Here is a 17,248-nt window from a genome sequence, read left to right as displayed (position 1 = left end):
AGATTCTATTATAGTTGTTTGAATATTTTAAAATTCAATTAACATCTTAATTATTTCTCCATAGTCTTTAATATGTTAACACACAATTTATTTTTCTTAAAAATAAATGAAATATTTTTAAATAAATAAGTATCTTTGGAATATAAAACAAATCACAATTTTATTACTTTGAATATGATATTACAAGTTGGATTTTGGATGATTTTTTCATCCTTACATAAAAATCAAGAAAATTTGAATGCAATACACGAGAATAAAATAGTTAATCATATAGCCACACTACGTAAAACAACGGTTTCAATGGTAAGACCCGGTCCAAAGCCAAATAACACACCCCATTCAAGTCCTTCTCCTGTTGTCTTCAGTCCATTTTGAATAGATTTCTTTCTCATTTCATCTAAGATAAACAATACACATGCACTTGACATATTTCCATATTCACTGAGCACTTCTCTAGTAGCCTTCATCTTTTCAGGCTTCAAGGCTAACTTTTGCTCTACTTGATCGAGAATTGCTGGTCCACCAGGGTGTGCAATCCAAAAGATTGAGTTGTAATCAGAAATTCCCAATGGTTGAAAAGCCTCAACTAATGCTTTATCAATGTTCTTTGAGACAATCGCGGGAACATCTTTAAGAAGGTGAAATGTTAGCCCGGCTTCACGAAGGTGTCCATCTATGGCTCCTTCGCTATCTGGAGCAATTGTTTGTGCAGTCCAAACCATCTCAAATATAGGTTTTTCAATTTCCGGTACTGGATCAGAACCAACAATGAGTGCAGCAGCTCCGTCTCCAAATAATGCTTGTCCGACAAGACTATCCAAATGAGTATCGCTTGGACCACGGAATGTGACTGCAGTGACTTCAGAACAAACAATCAGCACACGAGCGCCTTTATTATTCTCAGCCAAATCCTTGGCCAAACGAAGCACCGTGCCACCTGCAAAGCATCCTTGTTGGTACATCATATACCTTTTCACATATGGGCGAAGACCTAACAGTTTGGTGAGTTGATAATCAGCTCCTGGCATGTCTACACCACTTGTAGTGCAAAAGATTAAGTGAGTAATCTTTGACTTTGGTTGCCCCCATTCCTTTATAGCTTTGACAGCAGCTTCTTTGCCTAGTCTAGGTACCTCTACCACCACCATGTCTTGCCTAGCATCCAATGAAGGGGCCATGTATTCACAAACACTAGGATTTTCTTTCAAAATCTCTTCTGTTAGATACATGTATCTCCTCTTGATCATGGATTTATCGCCTGAAGTAATTATATAGAATTGAAATTAGTTAGTACAACAATCTTAAGGTAATAGCAAAATCAATAGCATAAAAAAAGAATAAAAAGAAGAAAAGAACACTTACACATGCGCTGGAATTTCTGTTTGAGTTCGGTTTTGTGCTCACTGTTTGTGATTCTAAAGTAGAAATCAGGATATGTGCTTTGTTCAACACAGTTAGCTGGATTAGCAGTGCCAATGGCCAATATAGTTGCAGGGCCTTCTGCTCTTTGAGCCTTGCGAATTTCGGATACACTCACCATCTTGATCTTGATGCAATAAGTTTCAAAATATGTTTTAGTAATATGCAGAAGTTGTTGTAGAAAAAGAATAGGATGAAGAGTGTTGTGGTGGAAAGATGTGTGAGGGTGAGATGGTTTTATAGGAAGGAAAATAAGAGTGGATATTGGTAGGTAGCTCAACATCACGTGTTTGACTCAAACCTAAACATTATGAGAATAAAATATTCAACTCAACAACCAATTAAGTGAATACATACCAATAAAACTAAAACTATGGATCCTAACTGTGTCAACTGTGAACTCATTGACCTGTCCTAATCATGAAGGCAAATACCCCCATCTCTTTGAATACCCACTTTTAGTCTAATCTTTTGTCTTAAAAATTATTTTATAACTAAATTTGACCAGTATTTTGTTTTATTTGTGCACTTAACTTTGAGAAACCAGTTAATATCTCATGTTAATGTTTAACTAAGGATTAAAATGTGTTAATCTGGCTAGGGTATTTTTCTCAGTCTGCAGTTTAGAAAAATACTTCTGTCTAGAATTGTATTTGGACGAATAGCAAACTCAATATTACTCACTTTTTAATAATACAAAAAATCCTGTTGCAATGCTTTATTTATTTTTTTTTTAATCAAGAGATATAATAATAGAACAAAAAGTTCTAAACAAAGCGATTACAAAGAGGAGGAGATCAAATCTCAGCAAAGAAAAATAAACTCCAACTACACTCTAAGAAAGATAAAAAAAGGGGCTTTACTAAATTCGTAGAAGTTGTAGTTGGTATGATTAATTTTCCCTATGTATGACCACCGCCAAATGAGAGCCTTAATGCTCCAAACCGAGTCTAGCACATTCCACAAAACGTTCCGGAAAATGATTCCATTCCGGAGCTTCCAAATAAACCACGTAGTTGTCATCCAAATTGTCCCTTCCCTTCCGGAATTAACTTTTTTAGATTTGCAAAAACTAAACCACTTCCAAAAGCTACTAGAGATACACCCGAAATCAAAATAATCAAAACCAATCCAAAAAGCTACTTCCTTCCAAATTAACTTAGAGAATTCACAATTAAACAAAATATGGAGCAAAGATTCACCATTCAAACCACAAAAAACGCACCCATTAGAAGAAATACCGAAAATACCTCTCACTTGAAGAAGATCCTTTGTGGGCAACCTATTAATGCAACACCGCCAACCAAAAGCCTTGACCTTTTGAGGAACAACCGTCTTCCAAATAAGCTTTAAAACATGCGAAAACTCCTTCTCCGGACCTAACAGGACATGAAAACAATCCGTAAGAGCGTAGCAGCCCCGAACGGAAAAACCTCCTGCCGAATCCGGGCACCAAACCGCACTGTCCCTGACAGCAGCCGCTGGCTGAACCGGCAGCAGTAAAGAGTGCAGCCGCTGGGCTTCAAATGCGCTCGCCGGACAGCCCTGTAAGTCCAAACCGAAATTTCCCCAATGCCATTCTTCACCACTCCAACCTCCCATGGTAGCCACGGAAACAAACTTTAAAGCCGAAAGAGCGAAAGCTTCCGGAAAAGAATCCTTCAAGCAATGGTTTCCCATCCACCTAGAGTGCCAAAAAGATGTGTTGAAACCGTTACCAATAGTAACACTACAATTTTCGACAAACTTATCCTCAATGTAACAATGCTTCAAAGAAAGAATATCCGTTCACCAAGTGGATTTCGATAAAGTCTTGTCAACCTTGATGTTGCGCGAAACCACTTGGAGATTGATGTCTCCATATCTAGCTCTCAAAACACGATACCATAAATCCATCGAGCCACCTAGAATTCTCCAACGCCACTTTTGAAGGAGAGAAATATTGAAGTCACGGATCCTTTTTAAACCAAGACCTCCCTTCTCAATCGGTAAGCACAAGGAACTCCAACTCACCCAATGAATTTTCTTATTATCCCCCACTCCACCCCAAAGAAAATTGCTTTGTAATCTCGAAATCTCCTTTAAAACCGCTATGGGAGCCTTATAGAAAGAAAGCATAAAAATCGAGAGGCTACAAAGAACGGATTTGAGAAGAGTGAGTCTACCACCAAAGCTTAACAAACGAACCTTCCAATCCTTAAGCCGAGATTTGATTTTGTTGACAATCACCTTCCAAGAGGGGATCTTTCTAGGATTAGCTCCTATAGGAATCCCAAGAAAAGTGAACATAGAGTCTTCCCTCCTACAAGACAAAAAATTAGAGGCAATTGTAGCAACCTGCCTAAAAATTTATATATTTAGAGTCGCCACCTATTCTACCAAGGCGAATAGGAAACCTATGCAATTAAGAGATCAGGGTAAGATACTATATTCAGGTCGAGGGAAGGTGTTAGGCACCCTCAACCCTTTCCTAAAGGCTAACATTGCAAAGATGAAGGTTTGTGGCAAAAGATAAAGAAAGATGACAGACAGTAAATAGAGTTAAAGGCTAATTATTAGAACATGATTAGAGTTTGGAAGAGGGGGACTCGCCTTGTTGCCAAGTGCCTACGTATCTCATTATGGAGAATCAGAGTCAACGTAGTTCGGGGACAGGGTTGTACGCCTTAGAATTGAATTGAATGTGGTTTGAGTTTGTTTTGAAATTGTTTTTGAAATGCGAATGTTCGAAGGTATTTTGAGTTACCTTATCGTAGTTGTGAACATCGCAGTGTTGAAACACCGTAGTATCGTGGTTTAGTGTGTTTTAAAAGTTTTGGGCGTAAAACCCTGATTTGATTTAGCACTATTAACCGCAACGATCAATAGATTCAATCGCCATAGTTAACAGATTTGAAGTTGTATCGTTACCAATTTTAATCAATTGATTTGATTATCACTAATAACGAATTAGGATATTTTTTAATAATTTTTAATAATCAATTTGTATCGTTACCCCTCTTGAGAGGTTTCTCCTTTCTCTTGGAATTGGATAGCTCTCCTAACAGAGCGGGCCTGAGGTCTGTCCTTAGCCGGGCCAAAGCCTGAAACAAATCCTAGCGGCAGGTTTTCGTCGTTGGGGATTTCATCCTGAACCAGGGTATCCCTAGACTGAACCTCTTTTGCTTTTTCTTGTTTATCCAGGAGGGCCTTCATGAACCCTAGCATCTGAGTCATACCTCCTTTAACCTCTTCCATACTAACCTTCAGTTGATCCACTTCCTCACGAAGAGCGGCTTGATTCTGTTCCAGCTGATCCATTGATCTCTTTTAATGAAATCTTTTTTGATGAGACGGTCGGGATGTTAGGTTATCCTTCCCAATGGTCCCTTGTTCTGGAGATAGAAGAGGAATCTTCTCTTAATGTCATGAAAATGATGTGTATGCCATGCATGATATGTATGATATCTTTTTTCCTTCTTTTTTTTTGAATAAGATATGATGCAAGAATGCCCCTGATGTATGATGAATGGAAAAAGAAATAATAAAAAAAATAATGATCAACACATATATATACATATATCACATAATCACATAAGTTCATAGGTTCGACGTAGCGGCTCTTGGGAGCCAACCTTTTTATAGGGGGGTTCTAGAAGGTCTCGTGGGGTCGTTCGTAGCCTCCGAGACTTTTTGTCTCTTTGGGTTTTAGAACAACTCATTTTATCCACGAGGTTCGAATTTTTGGGGTAGGTTCTCGGAGAGATCAGCCAAGTATCCAGTCCTGCCCTCAACAAAGTCAAGCCTCGTTTTGGACATTTCCGAATACTCAACCCACTCCGAGTGGAGTTATCAATGAGACTCGTAGGCGATTCATACTCCCCTATTGATCTCAAAGTTAACTCCCACACTTAGGGTTTAACACAACATAGAAAATACCAGCAATGCATATAATATATAATCAAACATTTTAAGGCAGATAAATAAACATTTAATCAAAAACAAAAACAAAAACAAATAAATAAATAATTTAAAATTTATTAAAAAAAAAAAAAGATGAACCTCCCCCAAACCCTAAAAATGGCAAGTTTGCCAACCCTAAAATGCGCCCAAACCTAAACCCTGCCAAAACCTATAGGAGCATAGTATTCACCATTTAAGTGTTCCCCAGCAGAGTCGCCAGCTGTAGCAACCTGCCTAAAAATTTATATATTTAGAGTCGCCACCTATTCTACCAAGGCGAATAGGAAACCTATGCAATTAAGAGATCAGGGTAAGATACTATATTCAGGTCGAGGGAAGGTGTTAGGCACCCTCAACCCTTTCCTAAAGGCTAACATTGCAAAGATGAAGGTTTGTGGCAAAAGATAAAGAAAGATGACAGACAGTAAATAGAGTTAAAGGCTAATTATTAGAACATGATTAGAGTTTGGAAGAGGGGGACTCGCCTTGTTGCCAAGTGCCTACGTATCTCCTTATGGAGAATCAGAGTCAACGTAGTTCGGGGACAGGGTTGTACGCCTTAGAATTGAATTGAATGTGGTTTGAGTTTGTTTTGAAATTGTTTTCGAAATGCGAATGTTCGAAGGTATTTTGAGTTACCTTATCGTAGTTGTGAACATCGCAGTGTTGAAACACCGTAGTATCGTGGTTTAGTGTGTTTTAAAAGTTTTGGGCGTACAACCCTGATTTGATTTAGCACTATTAACCGCAACGATCAATAGATTCAATCGCCATAGTTAACAGATTTGAAGTTGTATCGTTACCAATTTTAATCAATTGATTTGATTATCACTAATAACGAATTAGGATATTTTTTAATAATTTTTAATAATCAATTTGTATCGTTACCCCTCGTAATCGATTGATTCGATTAAAAAGAGCAACGAATTAGGATGGGAAAAAAAGAAAGATTAATCATCGCGACTAATAAGATAGTCGAAACCATTTAATCTAATAGAATTTAATTTGTATTTTAATTAGATAGAATTTAAATTAAAATTATTGTTGACCATAGCGATTAATCGATTTAATCGGAACGAACAACAAATTGGCATTTTAATACTATTATCATGTATTAATTTTATTTATAAAAATAATTATTAATACATAAATAAATATATTAAAAGAGATTAATTAAAACAAATAATTAATTAAAATTATTTTAGTTTATTAGGATTAGGATTTGATAAGGTTGGTTTGAGGGTTCATGATATAGACACTAAACCAGGGGCGTGTGATCTAGATGGATGGAGGTTGAATGGTTCAGATTTTGAAGGGTACATGGTAGGTGTGCAGGCCAAGGTGCATAGGATCAAGGTTGTATATTTTATGAAAAAAAGGTAGAAAGGGCCAGGGATCGAACCCTGGACCCTTGAGTGACTAACAAACGCGCTAGCCAACCCAGCTGCGTTATTGACGTGTTAACTGGACACCTTGCATCAAACAAATAATAAAACCAGCAGACATAATGCATCGCGCGCGAGATTTAAAGTTAACCAACCAGGCGTTGACACGCCATCATCTTCCACCCCAGACCTGCAAGAAACCTGCAAATATAGCTACGATTCTACTACGAAACCGTTCGTAGCAAAACCCCCTGAGAAAATAGCGATTAGCTCATGCTTGTCCATAAACTCTTCGCGACCTGTCCAAATTTCTTGTCTACCTCATACGAATCCAACCCAGCCCTCGTTTTATCCTAATTCTACCCCTAACGAAAACCCCTAATTTGCAAACCCTAGAGCTTGACTCGGCCTCCCATGGCCGATCCCATCATAATGCACAGAAACCAAATTAACACACCATGAACGTTCCAGACAATTAGACAAAGCCAAATATGTGATCAAAACATCATAATTATGCGTGTATCATGCAAACCGATTCAAAGTTCAAGGTAACTTACTTTGGCTTATGGGAGAGTATTCTGGGGGTGCTGATGACGCGTGAGTATCCCAATAGCTTCAGAATACTCCAAGGAACGTGTAACAAACCTTAGAAACCTTTAACTCTTCCTTAATCTCCAAAACCGAATTGAAGTTTTTTGGTGATTTTTTGTGTTCTTGATGATGGTTTTCTCTGCAGAAATTCGTCCCCTCCTTCGTGTGCATAGCTTCAAACATTTATAGGGAATGAAATTAGGTTAAAACTTGAAGCCCAAGGCCCTTTGAATCCACTCTTGCAAAGTTTGGAAGATTTGCTTTTGTCCATGAATGGAAAGTCACTATTCTTGGCCTATTTTGTATCAATATTCTCCCTTTGATTTATGCACGAAAATTAGGTTATATTTAGTCATTAATATTGATTGGAATTGGCCTACGTGGATATTTTAACATAATATTTGATTTTCTCACTTAATTAAATCATTAAAAATCAATTTTAAATGAAATAAAATTGTGTAAAATCAAATAAAATGATATAATTTGTGGCATATGCTTTGGATAGCTTGTGGGCCAAGTTTAAGTCATAAAAGTATGGGCCTATTTGCAAGAAATCCAATTTGAACCTTCTTTTTCACATTTGGTCCCCAAAAATTGCCCAACTTTGATCAAGCATATCTCACTCAATTTTTAAGCTATGAGGGAGTTCTAAGACTTTTTGGAAACCTCAAGAGGTCCTCTATAAGCCACTTTGGAATATATTTTTCATTTGGAGCTTTTATCTTGATCATATCCTCTTTGGGAAAAAACTGCTTTTGGAGGATGCCTGAAAATGACCTGTAATCTCTTGCACTGTATCTCTCAAATGAATCATTTCTAGCCCTGGCTTGTGAGAGACAAAGTTGTAGGGAATCCAATTTCCTTCAAAATAGGCTTTGAGTGGGGCATTTTTGATGTTCCATGTGAAAGTTATGCCCAGTCCAAGTTGGGTTGACTTTCTCCTAAGAAACCCTAATTTGAACCTTTTTGTATTTGTTCATCTCTGAGTTTCTATTAATGGAATCATGATCAATCTTTGATCAAATGATGGTTATGCACCTCTATACCTGATGTTTGACCAATGATCATAGGTTTGAATCATGCTTTGATTGTAGTTGGCCTTTAGGATTGGATCAGTTGACTGTGGATCTTGGGATTGTTTGAGCAAAGCTTTGGGATTGAATCTTGAACTTTGAATCATTGTACATGGAATATGGAAGGCAAATTTTGGGGTATGACAGCTGCCCCTGTTCAATCTTCTTGAACCTGAAGAGGTAGAAGATGATTGAACACTGAAATGCCCTGAAATTTGCTTGCGTAGGGAAAGAGTTCTGTGGGAGATGGGCTTATAGATGCCATCCATTTACCTGGCAGGATATTTGTCTAAAGCATATGCTTTTCAGAGCTGGATCATTTGATTGTATCTGAGGAGAGAGAAAGTAATGTCTTACATAAGACTACCTGAAGAGGTTCCTGAATAGGGTATGTCGAAGGTTGATGCGAAGAAGCTTAGGCTTTGAACAATGCTTAGGAAGAATATCTTGGAGAAGACTAACTGAGGAGTTCTTTAAAAGAACTAAGTGTGTCTTAGAAAAGATTGGATAAACATTTTAAGAAGGCTACCTAGAAAGGCATGATATGTCTTAAATAAGACTCGCCTAGAAAGGTTCCTAAAAAAAGATATGAAACGTCTTAAACAGGACTACCTAGACAGGTTATGGTACGTCTTAAACAGGACTCACCTGGAAAGGCTCTTAGATAGGATACGGGATATCTTAAACAAGACTTACCTAGAGAGGTTCCTATAAAGGGAATGATATGTTTTAAACAAAACTATCTAGAAAGATTCCTATAAAGGGAACGATACGTTTTAAACAAAACTATCTAGAAAGATTCCTATAAAGGGCATGATATGTTTTAAACAAAACTACCTATAAAGGTTCCTATAAAGGATATGGCATGTTTTAAAGAAAAATACCTATAAAGGACACGATATGTTTTAAACAAAACTACCTCGAAAGGTTCCTATAAAGGTCGTGAGACGTTTTAAACAAAACTATCTAGAAAGATTCCTATAAAGGGAGCGATACGTTTTAAACAAAACTATCTAGAAAGATTCCTATAAAGGGAACGATACGTTTTAAACAAAACTACCTATAAAGGTTCCTATAAAGGATATGAAACATTTTAAACAAAACTACCTCGAAAGGTTCCTATAAAGGTCGTGAGACGTTTTAAACAAAACTACCTAGAAAGGTTCCTATAAAGGATGTGAAACGTTTTAAACAAAACTTACCTATAGAGGTTCCTATAAAGGGAACGATACGTTTTAAACAAAACTACCTATAAAGGTTCCTATAAAGGATACGAAGCATTTTAAACAAAACTACCTAGAAAGGTTCCTATAAAGGTCGTGGAATGTTTTAAACAAAACTACCTAGAAAAGTTCAGGATATGTCTTACACAAGACTGCTTGGAAAGGTTAGGATAATTGTCTTGGACAAGACTACCTGGAGAGGTGAGAAATTCTTAGATTGCTTCTGGATTGTCTTTGAAGAAAGACTTGGAATGAGGTATTAGAATTGTATCTGTTAAGATTGAATCGTTGATACGATTGTATTTGCGCTGTAATTGGATGATAACATCCTTTCGATTATGAAGTGACCTGAAAAGGCAGCGTTAGTTTTATGCAATGTCATGATGCATGTGTCATGTAATGAGATTCTCAAAATAAATGAGAATTATGCATGTATGCCGATCCCACACTGCGGGACGTAAATAGTACAGGCGTGGGAAGATCAGTTACGCAACAATGCTCCTTGTGTTTGAATTCTTGAAAGATATGCCCCTAGTCAATAGGATTCTTGATTGTAGGTGTTGATTTGAATGTGAAGCGGATGCTTTTCAGAGTGAGTCATGCGTTTCGGTTGCGTCCTGACGGACAGTGATTTGCTGAGTACTCAGGATGAGATGATGTCTTCTATAAGACTACCTGAAGAGGTCCTTGGGAAGAATGGGAAATTGTCTTAAACAAGATTGTGCTTTAAACAAAGCTCAAAGGGATGTGTTTGTGCAAAGGGTCAAAAATATTCCTATAGAGGATAGAGACTGTTTTTGTGGCGTTTTAAACAAAACTTAGGGAAAAAAAATCTTGAAGAAGATCACCCTAGAAAGGATGGTGAACTGTCTTAGAAAAGACTCCGTACTTTAAACAATGTTTGACAAGGTTCTTGAAAGCATAAGAGAAGTTTGAATATGTCTTAAAAGACTAAATGGAAAAAGTTAAGAGATGTCTTACAGAAGACTACCTAGAAAAGGTTCTTGGAAATGAATATGTCTTAGAGAAGACTGTCTGAAAGGGTTTGAAAATAGAAAGGATAAGAAGGTGGGTCTTTAAAAGACTGTCTGAAAAAGGCTCCTAGAAAGGGTAAAAAGTATTTGAACATGTCTTAAAGAAGACTATATGGACAGATTGAGAAATATCCTATACAGGTTCCTGGAAAGGATGTGAGAGTGGCATTGACACCATCTTCTACTGAGTGACCTTTGCAACGTGCCCCTAAGTAATGGGCTTGCCCCATGGGCTATTCAGCGTCTTTGAGAGATTTCATGGATCTTGATTAGATTGCCCCATGTAAATGGTATAATGACGAGTTATGCCATGTGTACACATTAGCCATCCCAGTCATGCGTAAGAGATGTTTATTTTTTTTTTCTTTTTTTTTTTTTGACAAGCTTTTAAAAGCTACTTCGTCAGTCAGTAGGATTTTTTTTTTTTAGCCATTAGCCATGCCCCATGCAACTTCTCCCCGATGTTTAAACATTTGAATCTACATAGGCAAGTGTACTTTATAATGAAATTCATAAGATGCGAATGCATATGTCTGTCTTGAAAGTTTAAAAACATTTTTTTTGAGTAAAACAAAGTTTTTTTTTTGTAAGAAAGTGATATCAACTCAAGAGTTATAGTAGACCTTAAGGAGTCGGGATACCTTTGGTAACGACATGCTTTCGAACTAACCATGCTTCAGTTAGGACTTTTAAGGGTTGTAACGTGGCCTGGTTCACGGTTTAAAGAAACAAAAGATAGAGGCTCAAAGTTTATTTGTACCCATCCCCATCTTCGTGATGTTCTCCAGTCCTATTCTCAGTTGACTATGCGTTTAGGCTCCAAAAGACTTTGGGAATTATAACATTGATATTTATGATGGTTCAAAAACCAGAAGTTTATTTTGCAAAGGCAGTCATCCTCCTTTCTTTTCTTTTGTGAGGGTATGTAGTGACCTCTTTTCGACTTTGTTATCCCTAACTTTTGCCTGAACTGTTCGTTTTAAAACTACAGTCAGCGGGATGCCCCAATTTTGCCTAAGTCTCCTTAATAGGTTTTGACTTAGCAGGCCCTTACATTGCTTTCTTTTTCTTTGCGGACATTGACTGTCGGACTTAATGATGACGGGGAACCATCGGTGATTATGTTCAAAGGAACAACTTGGAATAATTAAGTTAACTAAGCAACTACCCTACCCCAGGTTATGTATTAAGGGTTTTATTTTATATGAAGGAAAACTCCTACTTCTTTAGGCTCAAAGGGGTTGACAAGGGATTAACATCCTTATATCTCCGTTATTTAGGAATTGAAACAATGCATGTACATCGTCAACACGGTCTGTTCGAAAGCGTAGTGTATGAAATTGTGGTATCGTTTTCGTCATTCTCTCTCTAAAGGTGTACGACTCTTAACGAGAGTTGAATATCACAAATGAGAAAACCGAGTAGAAACACAGTTTTAAATATAGTGAGAACACTAGGAATAAATCAAGACAAACGTAAGCAATGCATTAATGATTATTGTGGAGTACATGGCATATGTCGTAAGACTAATGTTTAAACAAATGGAAAGAAATTGCGAATGAAAACAAAACTAATGATCTAAGAAATCCTTCTTCTAGCCACCTATGGCATTAGACTTGTGAGGATCTTCGAACTCAACGAGCCCTTCTTCAATTAAATCTTGGATCTTGTGCTTCAACGGACCACAATTCTCTGTATCATGACCAGGACTATCTGAATGATAAGCGCACCTCGCATGATGCTTGTACCCAGGAGCGGGGTTAGCTGGAGCTGAATATGGAGGTAGCAGAGTTATCAAATTCTGACTGAGCAGGTATTGCAAAGCTTGAGACAGTGGCATGTGCAATGGAGTGAATGATCGTTTTGGCTTGGACTTCCAAGGGCGTTGGCCACCCTGTTGTTTTTGCTGATCCTTCTGTTGTAGTGTCGGTGTCTGATTAACCAGGATTGCTCCAACAGTAGTGGGTTCGTTTTTTCCGTCATATGACTTCTTTGTGTGATAGGAACCTGAGGGTTCCCCTTGTATCTTTCCATTTTTGATCCCATCTTCAATTCTTTCGCCAATGACTACCAAGTACGAGAACCCTGAAGATATGCTTCCGACCATCTTGTCGTAGTACGGTCCTTGCAAAGTGCTCATAAATATGTCCACCAGTTCTTTTTCCATTAGGGGAGGTTGGACTCGAGAAGCCATTTCCCTCCACCTTTGGGCATACTCCTTGAATGATTCATCCTTCTTCTGTGACATGTGGTGTAATTGCATCTGATTGGGTGCCATGTCCAAGTTGTACTTGTACTGCTTCAAGAATGTGTTAGCCAGATCATTCCAGCTTCGGACAGAAGACTTCTCTAATTGCATGTACCAGTCAATAGATGCTCCGCTTAAGCTTTCTTGAAAGAAATGTATCATTAGCTTTTGATCGTGGGCGTAGGCAGCCATTTTCCGCACATACATGCGCAAGTGATTCCTCGGACATGTGAGTCCTTTGTATTTCTCGAAATCGGGAATCTTGAACTTGCGAGGGATAGTCAAGTCTGAGACCAAACTCATTTCGAAGGCATCCACATCGAAGGCATCGTATCCTTCTACCGCTTTTAGTCTCTCTTCCAGCGCCTTGATTTGCTCACTATCCTTGGAGTCTTCCCTAGAGTCGGGATTAGACTGTTGCGTCTGAGGTGCTTGGTCTGTATTGTCCACCTCTTGCACTTCGTATTGTAGATCCAGGTAATCTTCGTCCTTAGGGACATTGTCAGCAGGAATGCGAACTGTGTGGGTTGTCCCTTTCGTTTGTAGAGTGGGGACAAATCCCTATTGGGAGGTTTCTCCTTTCTCTTGGAATTGGATAGCTCTCCTAACAGAGCGGGCCTGAGGTCTGTCCTTAGCCGGGCCAAAGCCTGAAACAAATCCTAGCGGCAGGTTTTCGTCGTTGGGGATTTCATCCTGAACCAGGGTATCCCTAGACTGAACCTCTTTTGCTTTTTCTTGTTTATCCAGGAGGGCCTTCATGAACCCTAGCATCTGAGTCATACCTCCTTTAACCTCTTCCATACTAACCTTCAGTTGATCCACTTCCTCACGAAGAGCGGCTTGATTCTGTTCCAGCTGATCCATTGATCTCTTTTAATGAAATCTTTTTTGATGAGACGGTCGGGATGTTAGGTTATCCTTCCCAATGGTCCCTTGTTCTGGAGATAGAAGAGGAATCTTCTCTTAATGTCATGAAAATGATGTGTATGCCATGCATGATATGTATGATATCTTTTTTCCTTCTTTTTTTTTGAATAAGATATGATGCAAGAATGCCCCTGATGTATGATGAATGGAAAAAGAAATAATAAAAAAAATAATGATCAACACATATATATACATATATCACATAATCACATAAGTTCATAGGTTCGACGTAGCGGCTCTTGGGAGCCAACCTTTTTATAGGGGGGTTCTAGAAGGTCTCGTGGGGTCGTTCGTAGCCTCCGAGACTTTTTGTCTCTTTGGGTTTTAGAACAACTCATTTTATCCACGAGGTTCGAATTTTTGGGGTAGGTTCTCGGAGAGATCAGCCAAGTATCCAGTCCTGCCCTCAACAAAGTCAAGCCTCGTTTTGGACATTTCCGAATACTCAACCCACTCCGAGTGGAGTTATCAATGAGACTCGTAGGCGATTCATACTCCCCTATTGATCTCAAAGTTAACTCCCACACTTAGGGTTTAACACAACATAGAAAATACCAGCAATGCATATAATATATAATCAAACATTTTAAGGCAGATAAATAAACATTTAATCAAAAAAAAAAACAAAAACAAATAAATAAATAATTTAAAATTTATTAAAAAAAAAAAAGATGAACCTCCCCCAAACCCTAAAAATGGCAAGTTTGCCAACCCTAAAATGCGCCCAAACCTAAACCCTGCCAAAACCTATAGGAGCATAGTATTCACCATTTAAGTGTTCCCCAGCAGAGTCGCCAGCTGTAGCAACCTGCCTAAAAATTTATATATTTAGAGTCGCCACCTATTCTACCAAGGCGAATAGGAAACCTATGCAATTAAGAGATCAGGGTAAGATACTATATTCAGGTCGAGGGAAGGTGTTAGGCACCCTCAACCCTTTCCTAAAGGCTAACATTGCAAAGATGAAGGTTTGTGGCAAAAGATAAAGAAAGATGACAGACAGTAAATAGAGTTAAAGGCTAATTATTAGAACATGATTAGAGTTTGGAAGAGGGGGACTCGCCTTGTTGCCAAGTGCCTACGTATCTCCTTATGGAGAATCAGAGTCAACGTAGTTCGGGGACAGGGTTGTACGCCTTAGAATTGAATTGAATGTGGTTTGAGTTTGTTTTGAAATTGTTTTCGAAATGCGAATGTTCGAAGGTATTTTGAGTTACCTTATCGTAGTTGTGAACATCGCAGTGTTGAAACACCGTAGTATCGTGGTTTAGTGTGTTTTAAAAGTTTTGGGCGTACAACCCTGATTTGATTTAGCACTATTAACCGCAACGATCAATAGATTCAATCGCCATAGTTAACAGATTTGAAGTTGTATCGTTACCAATTTTAATCAATTGATTTGATTATCACTAATAACGAATTAGGATATTTTTTAATAATTTTTAATAATCAATTTGTATCGTTACCCCTCGTAATCGATTGATTCGATTAAAAAGAGCAACGAATTAGGATGGGAAAAAAAGAAAGATTAATCATCGCGACTAATAAGATAGTCGAAACCATTTAATCTAATAGAATTTAATTTGTATTTTAATTAGATAGCATTTAAATTAAAATTATTGTTGACCATAGCGATTAATCGATTTAATCGGAACGAACAACAAATTGGCATTTTAATACTATTATCATGTATTAATTTTATTTATAAAAATAATTATTAATACATAAATAAATATATTAAAAGAGATTAATTAAAACAAATAATTAATTAAAATTATTTTAGTTTATTAGGATTAGGATTTGATAAGGTTGGTTTGAGGGTTCATGATATAGACACTAAACCAGGGGCGTGTGATCTAGATGGATGGAGGTTGAATGGTTCAGATTTTGAAGGGTACATGGTAGGTGTGCAGGCCAAGGTGCATAGGATCAAGGTTGTATATTTTATGAAAAAAAGGTAGAAAGGGCCAGGGATCGAACCCTGGACCCTTGAGTGACTAACAAACGCGCTAGCCAACCCAGCTGCGTTATTGACGTGTTAACTGGACACCTTGCATCAAACAAATAATAAAACCAGCAGACATAATGCATCGCGCGCGAGATTTAAAGTTAACCAACCAGGCGTTGACACGCCATCATCTTCCACCCCAGACCTGCAAGAAACCTGCAAATATAGCTACGATTCTACTACGAAACCGTTCGTAGCAAAACCCCCTAAGAAAATAGCGATTAGCTCATGCTTGTCCATAAACTCTTCGCGACCTGTCCAAATTTCTTGTCTACCTCATACGAATCCAACCCAGCCCTCGTTTTATCCTAATTCTACCCCTAACGAAAACCCCTAATTTGCAAACCCTAGAGCTTGACTCGGCCTCCCATGGCCGATCCCATCATAATGCACAGAAACCAAATTAACACACCATGAACGTTCCAGACAATTAGACAAAGCCAAATATGTGATCAAAACATCATAATTATGCGTGTATCATGCAAACCGATTCAAAGTTCAAGGTAACTTACTTTGGCTTATGGGAGAGTATTCTGGGGGTGCTGATGACGCGTGAGTATCCCAATAGCTTCAGAATACTCCAAGGAACGTGTAACAAACCTTAGAAACCTTTAACTCTTCCTTAATCTCCAAAACCGAATTGAAGTTTTTTGGTGATTTTTTGTGTTCTTGATGATGGTTTTCTCTGCAGAAATTCGTCCCCTCCTTCGTGTGCATAGCTTCAAACATTTATAGGGAATGAAATTAGGTTAAAACTTGAAGCCCAAGGCCCTTTGAATCCACTCTTGCAAAGTTTGGAAGATTTGCTTTTGTCCATGAATGGAAAGTCACTATTCTTGGCCTATTTTGTATCAATATTCTCCCTTTGATTTATGCACGAAAATTAGGTTATATTTAGTCATTAATATTGATTGGAATTGGCCTACGTGGATATTTTAACATAATATTTGATTTTCTCACTTAATTAAATCATTAAAAATCAATTTTAAATGAAATAAAATTGTGTAAAATCAAATAAAATGATATAATTTGTGGCATATGCTTTGGATAGCTTGTGGGCCAAGTTTAAGTCATAAAAGTATGGGCCTATTTGCAAGAAATCCAATTTGAACCTTCTTTTTCACATTTGGTCCCCAAAAATTGCCCAACTTTGATCAAGCATATCTCACTCAATTTTTAAGCTATGAGGGAGTTCTAAGACTTTTTGGAAACCTCAAGAGGTCCTCTATAAGCCACTTTGGAATATATTTTTCATTTGGAGCTTTTATCTTGATCATATCCTCTTTGGGAAAAAACTGCTTTTGGAGGATGCCTGAAAATGACCTGTAATCTCTTGCACTGTATCTCTCAAATGAATCATTTCTAGCCCTGGCTTGTGAGAGACAAAGTTGTAGGGAA

At 37.8% G+C, this 17,248-nt stretch overlaps 1 protein-coding gene across 1 annotated transcript; it reads right to left on the bottom strand.

Annotated features, from left to right (window-relative positions):
- Nucleotides 1-143: 143 nt before the first annotated feature.
- Nucleotides 144-1,626, bottom strand: LOC131652382 (chalcone synthase 5). Its single transcript, XM_058922228.1, has 2 exons — nt 1,363-1,626; nt 144-1,258 (listed from the first exon to the last, which is right to left on the bottom strand). Exons 1-2 carry the CDS (start codon nt 1,538-1,540, stop codon nt 267-269), a joined length of 1,170 nt encoding a protein of 389 aa, XP_058778211.1. The 5' UTR covers nt 1,541-1,626; the 3' UTR covers nt 144-266.
- Between the last annotated feature and the right edge of the window lie 15,622 nt (nt 1,627-17,248).

Source organism: Vicia villosa, linkage group LG2, assembly GCF_029867415.1.
Source record: "Vicia villosa cultivar HV-30 ecotype Madison, WI linkage group LG2, Vvil1.0, whole genome shotgun sequence".
Lineage (NCBI taxonomy): Eukaryota > Viridiplantae > Streptophyta > Magnoliopsida > Fabales > Fabaceae > Vicia > Vicia villosa.
This window is presented reverse-complemented; position numbering and strand designations above follow the sequence as displayed.

Coding starts and splice junctions, on each gene's coding strand:
- LOC131652382 (XM_058922228.1), bottom strand. CDS start 1,540: ATGGTGAGTGTATCCGAAATTCGCAAGGCTCAAAGAGCAGAAGGCCCT. Junction 1,259..1,362: donor ACAGAAATTCCAGCGCATGT/GTAAGTGTTCTT, acceptor TAATTACTTCAG/GCGATAAATCCATGATCAAG.